At 41.6% G+C, this 8,131-nt stretch overlaps 1 protein-coding gene across 3 annotated transcripts in view; it reads left to right on the top strand.

The window, feature by feature from the left end:
* Positions 1–8,131, top strand: part of LOC107750053 (fibronectin-like) — a 30,659-nt gene that overhangs the window by 9,911 nt on the left and 12,617 nt on the right. For all 3 annotated transcript variants that reach the window (XM_016565311.1, XM_016565312.1, XM_016565310.1), the window contains exons 14-24: positions 1,877–2,045; positions 2,150–2,326; positions 2,525–2,653; positions 3,050–3,139; positions 3,283–3,477; positions 4,294–4,572; positions 4,739–5,002; positions 5,113–5,207; positions 5,676–5,844; positions 6,154–6,240; positions 6,713–6,904. In XM_016565311.1, coding sequence (XP_016420797.1) covers positions 1,877–2,045; positions 2,150–2,326; positions 2,525–2,653; positions 3,050–3,139; positions 3,283–3,477; positions 4,294–4,572; positions 4,739–5,002; positions 5,113–5,207; positions 5,676–5,844; positions 6,154–6,240; positions 6,713–6,904 — 1,846 coding nt within the window. The remainder of the gene's footprint in view (positions 1–1,876; positions 2,046–2,149; positions 2,327–2,524; positions 2,654–3,049; positions 3,140–3,282; positions 3,478–4,293; positions 4,573–4,738; positions 5,003–5,112; positions 5,208–5,675; positions 5,845–6,153; positions 6,241–6,712; positions 6,905–8,131) is intronic.

Raw genomic sequence — 8,131 nt, 5'->3', positions numbered from 1 at the left:
GCACCTTTTTTTTAACAACCAAAAAGTTTTGTTGTCTGTTGCGGAAGTACAGACGTTCCTCTCGTTGAAACTACACCCAGTCCCAAACCGTGCCGCACCCTGAACTGCCATAACCCCCTACTTGTACAAAAAGCAGTTTTTGGTCTGGCTTCCGGAGCAAGTGGTACCTGCCAGTACGCAGGTCCAGGCAAATGAACCACGATGACCCAGCTACAAGGTCCAGTGATTCATCCACACAAGGGATGGGATACGAGTCCTTCCTAGTGACCTCATTAAGGCGCCTATAGTCAACACAAAATCTCCACTGACCCCCCTTCTTAGGCACCATGACCAACGGTGCGGCCCACGCACTCTCAGACGGCTCCGGGCCCGCAACCTGATGGGCATGGCATCTCCTGTCTCAATTTCGTGCTGTACCAGATGTGTTCGCCCCACATCCCCCTCCCCAAATGCAAAACAATGTTGGAAATCTACCAGCAAATCCCACAACTGCTCCTGCTGACTCGTATCCAAGCCCTCCCGATTCTTAAGCCACATCTCCCTCAAAGCAACCACCCCTCCCCCCTCTCCCAGAGGTGGAAACAGACAGCCAGCCTCCTGCCCATCCCTGCCAGGGAGACTTGAAACTGGCTCTCAATAATACCCGCTCGCTGCATATCCAACAAGGCCTTATCTGCAGTATCCTGACGGGCAAAAGGAAGCCTCCGGGCCCGCAACCTGATGGGCATGGCATCTCCTGTCTCAATTTCGTGCTGTACCAGATGTGTTCGCCCCACATCCCCCTCCCCAAAAGCAAAACAATGTTGGAAATCTACCAGTAAATCCCACAACTGCTCCTGCTGACTCGTATCCAAGCCCTCCCGATTCAACAGTTCAAACTGTGCGTGAAAAGCTTCCCAATCAGCTTTACCTGAGAATTTGGGGGTTTTAACAGCCACCGCGGCAGCACGGGCGCCACCATGTTCATTCACCTCTGTCAACAGCGCGGCTCCATGGGCGCCGCCATGTCTGTTTACATCCAACAACAGTGGGGTTTCGTGCGCGCCGCTGTGTCTGTTCGCATCTGAAGCCAGCGCGGTCCTGTGCGCGCCGCTGTGTCTGTTGGATGTCCCCTTCAAACCGGAGCAGGCCACCCCTTAAGTCTAACTGGCAACCAGCACAACCAGCATCTCCCTCTCCAACGCCATCTCCAAGGCATCCTGCAAGGTCTGAAATTTGACTTAAATCACACCTGACAGCATAACACACTTTTTCAGACTCGCTACAATATTCTTTATTTTTTATTTACAATGCTGCTTACTTCCATTTCTGGCACTATGGCATTTCTGCGCAGTGTCGGAGATGTTAGCGTGTCTCTAATAAGATCGGTCACAAACATGATCCCTGCACCATCTAATTGTGTGCAACACATTTCTTCTCCCTCTTCATGTTTCGTCCATTTTCTCCACTGCTTAAGAAACTCTTAAACCTCTTAAAAGTCCCCGTCCGTACTCCTAACAATTTTGGACCTTAAGAGCTCTTTTAAGGGTTAAGATGCTTTCTGAATTACTTTCTTAGGATCTCTTCTTTAATTTTAAGAGGAAACGCCCACATTTCTAAGATTTTTCTTAGAATTGTGTCACTAGGAGCAACTCTTTGCACTAAGAATTTTCATGAATACGGGCCCTGGCCTTTATCGTAATACCCACTCATTGTTACTTTGCAACATACGTCAAAGCTATTTCAAGGCATGTACAGAAAGCAGGATCTAATTGTTTAACAATGTGTAAAGGTAGAAAATATTCATACTCAAGTTTTACCGCAGATTCACTTGTTTGATCAAGTTTGATGATTTTAGCTTCTATATTTTTCAGCATGTAACATTTTCCTTTCACAGAAAAACACACGTAGACCCTGGAAGGAGGTGACCATTCCTGGGCACATCAACTCTTACACCATTTCAGGGCTTAAACCAGGTTTGACCTATGAGGGTCAGCTGATCAGTATTCTACACTATGGACCAAGAGAGGTCACTCGCTTTGACTTCACCACTATATATGGCTCTTGTACGTAGATTTTTATATTTTTATGTTCAATTCTTTTCTTTTCCATAGAACTTTCAAAAACCTTGCTAAAACACACAAAAACTTCATCATTCCCCTTTCTGCAGTGGACAAAATAGAGGGGGAGACCACCCAGCCCCTGCCAGTAGTGGACACTTCAGAGTCCATTACCGAAATCACCTCCAGCAGCTTCGTCATCTCCTGGGTATCTGCATCTGACACAGTGTCTGGATTTAGAGTGGAATATGAACTCTCTGAGGAAGGAGCCCAACCACGTGTGATTGGTGAGTACAGTCAGAGACATGCCGCTTGTTAAAAAATGAACAGGGGAATATTAATGCTCAACATGACTGCAATGTGAAGAAAAACTTGAAAATAGCCTGATTTGAGCTAAATAAGCTAAATTTATAATACCATTCTTATCCAATTAGAATCAATTAAAAAATTGTATTGACTTCATAATTACCATTTCCCCCCCACAGACCTCCCAAGAACATCTACATCAGTAAACATCCAAGATCTTCTGCCTGGCCGTAGGTACAATGTCCAAGTTTTTGAAGTCAATCCAGAAGGAAATACAAATCTCATCCTGACAACCACTCAGACCACTGGTAAGATGCCCATCATTGTGCACAGGGTCCAAAATTAACTTTTTGAGAACATTTAATAGCCATTAATTTTTCTTACCAGGCATGAAACAGTATTGTGCATTATTGAAGTAAAATATGTTATTATATAGGTGTTTTTCAAATTTCATATCCATAGCAAACAGCAAGTTTTCAAACAGCATTACTGACATGATTATTTTGTTGCTCAAATTTTATTGTTGTTTTGATGCTAAGAATGGGTTGCCTCATGAAATGTTTGGTTACGGCAACAAAATACATTTTCTTTTGTTCAAAACCAAATTTACCTCATTTACAGATTCATCGATTTACAGAACATCCAGCCACGAGAGTCATCAGAATGCACTGCACATTCAAAATAATTGTCTGTTTTATTCACAGCACCTGATGCTCCAACTAATCATGAGGTCTCAAATGTACAGGAGAAGTCCATCACGATCAGATGGTCTAAACCCCAAGCACCTATAACTGGTGAGTAACATTTGTGTACCAACCTTCATGCATTAAGATTGTCTTCTAAAGTTGCTTAAAGTTTTGTTTTCAGTACATCTGCTGATAATGTATGAATGTGGAATTATAGATATCAACTATTTTTTCATGTAATGTGTGCACAGGCTATCGTGTGGTGTACACTCCCTCGGTTGAGGGCAGCAGTACTGAGCTCATCCTCCCCGAGACTCAAACATTTGTGACACTGGGTGACCTTCGACCTGGCCTGTCATACAATGTCAGTATTTACTCAGTGGAAGACAACTTGGAGAGTGAACCTTTGGTCCTACAGGTCAGCACTGCTGGAGAGCAACAGCCTGGTAAGAGTTCAGAAGATCCATTTTGGGATGCTTTTATTGGACAGATATTGTAGAAAGTGACTGTAAATTATTGGGAGAATGAGGTTGAGACATGTTGCAGGTGACACTTCCCACTCTATTTTTCTTTTTATAGCTTATTGCTACCTCTCTTGCTTTCAGTTCGCAATTTGTATTCTTACCTCTGTTTGTATCAAAATGTTTTCTGCTCACACACACTTCGCATTTTCACACACGTCTGCATTGGAGTTCAAACAACTTTATTAAGAGGCATTTACTAAATTTTCTCTAAGCTTGTGAAAGTGCCCAAGTTTTTCATTCATGTGTAAAGATGTCTGCCAGTTCTCTGACATTTTACGGTGAGAGCTGACTCTAGCAAATGCCTGAGCTGGGAGATTTAGTGCTTTCTCAGAACCAAAACAACCTTACAAGGATGGACTGGGAAGTTTTGAGTGTGTCTCTCTGTTCTCGTCTTACCAGTTGAGGTCTTTTTATCAAATACACACTTCCTTACGAGAACTGTGAAAAGTCTTTGCGTGATTTTGCTTTTCACTCTTGAAGCTAATGGAGTACTATTTTTGAACTCTACAAAAGCATGCAGTGTTGATACAGACATTCCCGACTAAAATATTTAGTAGTACTTGTTAAATCAAGCATCACCATTTCTCTTGCTTTTACATATGGGCGTTAGGGATTTGAGCACTCCTAATCCTAGCTTGCCCAAAGTCTTGTGTTTACATTACATTATCATTCCTACCTCCCCTTGTAGTAAAGCACTGAAAGATAATTTTGCAATTTTGCTTTCTATCTCAATAACAGAGGAGGTCCAAGCTCCCACAGACCTGCAATTTTATGAAGTTACCGATGTCAAGATCACCATCACCTGGACTGGTCCTCCTAATGAGGTCTCAGGATACCGTGTGTCTTTTGCACCCGTAAGCACAGATGGCCGGACACAGAGACCCCTTCAGCTTCCTGTGACGCAGAATGCTTATGCTGAACTCACACACCTGCAGCCTGGCACACTCTACCGCTTCCATATTTATGCAGTCAACAGAGGAGTGGAAAGTGAACCTTTGGTTGGGGAGAAATCTACAAGTTGGTGACATTTAAACGTTTATCTTTGAGCTATTCATTTTCTAAAATGCAGCTGATGAAAGATGCTGAATCTGTTTATAGTTACATTTATATTATACATGCCATCTTTGTCAAATTTTCACTGCATTTCCCACGTGAACATCTAGTCAACATTCTCGTCCCTCAGAGCCTGATGCCCCTACCGACCTGCGGTTCACTGATATCACTGATGACAGCGCTCTGGTCATCTGGTCTGTCCCCAGAGCTCAGGTCACAGGTTATCGTCTCTTCATCAGCATGGGCAGCTCCAGCCCCAAACAGCTGAGGATCCCCGGCCATGAGTCTCAATACAAACTCAGCGACCTTCAGCCTGACACAGAGTACATAGTCACCCTGCACTCAGAGCAAGGGAACACGCTCAGCGAGGGAGTCACTGATGCCTTCAGAACATGTGTGTAACCCCTCTACCTTTTCTTAAACAATACACAATGGTGCTCTCCTGTGTCCATTTTGGAGTGCTCAGTTTTGAATATCCTCTTTATTTTATTTTTTTTTCATCAGCTCAGCCAACTGGTAATGCTCCTCGATTCACCACAGATGTCACAGATACAGCTATCATTGTTACCTGGACCCCAGTATCACGATTCAGCTACAAGGTATAAACACTATATTTATAATTTGCTGGTTACCACATTAGCAGTTTGTTGTGTATAACAGGTGAAAATAATGCAGCTATATTGTAAATATTACATATTGGATGACACGTTATAGAGTTTGCATATTATTCTCAGAAGTTGTGGAAATACATTAACTTTCTTTAAGTGTTTCCATTCCCTGCTGGAAAAAAAGCCAGCTTTTTATGGCAGCTGGTTTTATATGGGTACTAGCAAGTCCAAGTTGGTTATTAATGGTCATAGATGGAACACTAGGTTGCCCTAGTGAAAAGTTGTTGTACAAGCTGGTAAACCACCTTGGACCAGCTACCATATTCCAAAAACCATATTCCATATTTTAACCCTGCACCAGGGTTTTACCTCTACATTCCCAGAAAATAAGCTCATGTATTTTCCCTTTAACTCAGTGACTTGAGTCATATATTCAGTGAATATGTGCCCTTCTCTCAGATGTCCGTGAGGCCCAGCCAAGGTGGTGAAGCTCCCAGAGATAAGACCTCTGGCGAAGGCACTATTTACATTTCTGGTCTGACTCCAGGAATGGAGTATATCTACAGCTTGCAACCCTTGTTCAGTGGCAGAAAGCATGGCAACCCAATCACAAACAAAGTTGTGACGTGTAAGTTACTGATCAAACTAATTCAAGTAAATTTGACATTGTCTGAAAGCTTTAAAGGTTTTAGAATGCTAATGCTTAGGTTTTTTTATTAGCTACAAATACAGAGGTCTGGTAGATCTCTGCTGAAAGAGATTAAATCTAATGTTAGTTTTTTTTTACTAGCTACAAAGACAGAGGTCTGGTAGATCTCTGCTGAAAGAGATTAAATATAATGTCAATGTAGACACTTGTAGCCTGTAATATAGGGCTCAAAATGCTAAGTACATTTTCTAAAGTTGGACTTCATTCCTCTTTTCTCTGTCACATTAGCCCTATCCCCACCAACTGACCTGGATGTGGTGTCTAACCCTGTCACCGGTGAACTCAATGTCAGATGGAGCAGAACCAAAAGTCCAGGTAAATATTGACTATACACCCACTTCTTATCCTTGTTCACCCTTTCTTTGAAGCATGCTGGTGGACCTTGGCTATTTATGTAGGATGTATGTTTATGTGTATGTGTATGTGATGTTTCAGACATTCAAATTAATTTTGTCCCATTTTGAGAATGATCTGTTCTTCCAGTCATCCCTTTCTCCCACTGTTCTTTGTCTGTTTACTTATCTTTCATCTGTTTGTGATGTTTATTACATTTAGTGAATTTAATTATAACTTTCTGTTTGCATGTACTTTTATCCCTTGTTAATCATGATATTTCCCAAAAAATATAAAACAGTTTATTGGACAACACCATGGTATTCTTTGAAGAACCTATATACCTACTACAGTATATACAAATGGCATTACCATTTTTCAACCATAGTACTGTTGCAATATTATTTTGTATTTCTCTTTTTTCATACTTGCAATATACCCTTTATCCTCTCAGATATCACTGGCTACAGAGTGACGTGCACACCAGTCAATGGGCAGCGTGGAAATACTCTAGAGGAGATTGTTCGAGGGCATGAAACCTCATGTACCCTTGAAAACCTGAGTCCTGGCGTTGAATACAATGTCAGTGTCTATACTGTTAAAAACCACCTGGAGAGTGAGCCTGTCTCAGCCACCATTACGCAAGGTAAGACTCCATCTATAGTCAACATGTACAGCAATAACAAACATAAAGGTAAGTTCAAGCCATGCTCTGCTGGATCAAAACCACCATGACTGATCCAGAGAATCACCTGATTATCTATACGCAGATTTAGAAATTCACCCTTTCAAGACACCCAGCCAACAACAATATTTTTGTAAAGAGGTGTTCAGTTTGGCGTATATGCATGCCAAATGCTGCTTTTAAAGCATTATGAATAATAGACTGTTGATCACAAGTATGCATCTGAAATATCAAGAGTCAAGCCAACAGGTCTTGTTATAGTCAGCTTTGCCATGGTAATCTTAACCTGCTCTGCTTATGGTTCAGTGCCTATCAATAAACCCAGGCTTTGCACCAATAATGGACAATTAAATGGCAACTAGCTAGTAAACCTATCATAAGTTAAATATAGTATCAGGTATTAAACCCAACCGAGAGATGGCTTCCTCTGATACAGACTTCAGCTTTGCTATTGTTAAATAGAAGGCTTAGACGTCATTAAAGAAACAAACAAGCACTGAATAGGAACAAAAATAACCTCTAGACATCAAGGCCACAATGGTGATAACTCATGGCTCACAACTCATAGGGCTCCAACCTTAGGGTGACCATACGTGCCATTTTCCCAGGATGCGTCCTGGCCAGGATTTCTATATTGCCTAAAATATCTAGGTTTTGGCTTTGTTTGCGTGTGCATACCGATCGTTGTATGACATCAAAGTACCATACAGACGGTTATGCTTTCGAAACGCTCTCGAGGTACTTTGATGTCAAACACTGATCGGTCTGAGCCGCACTGCTTTTAAGTCGAAAACACCTAATATGTACACGTAACTGCATCGCTTTGACCGTAGATCCCACCTTCTCACACACCATGATTGGTCCATTATGTACAATGCTTGCATGTTATTGGTCAAACTAATTTTCGATCATTAGCTTCAGCAAGCATGAAAACAGGAAAACAAAGCCAAAACAAATCCTGGCCAGGACGCGTCCTGGAAAAATGGCACGTATGGTCACCCTAACATTACTACATCACTCTCGTCAACGTAGTCCATATAAACAACAAAAATATATCTTGACTTCATTTAGTGGTTATTTTGGGAAAATTCCAGGTATTTTGAGCAGTAGGATTATAAAAAATATGTGCCAATATAAAATTAAATTAAGTAGCCTATATAAAATTGCAAAATAAATCTATCAGTACTT

This window comes from Sinocyclocheilus rhinocerous, unplaced genomic scaffold (genome assembly GCF_001515625.1).
Source record: "Sinocyclocheilus rhinocerous isolate Xijiao unplaced genomic scaffold, SAMN03320098_v1.1 scaffold1956, whole genome shotgun sequence".
NCBI classification, from domain to species: domain Eukaryota; kingdom Metazoa; phylum Chordata; class Actinopteri; order Cypriniformes; family Cyprinidae; genus Sinocyclocheilus; species Sinocyclocheilus rhinocerous.
This window is presented reverse-complemented; position numbering and strand designations above follow the sequence as displayed.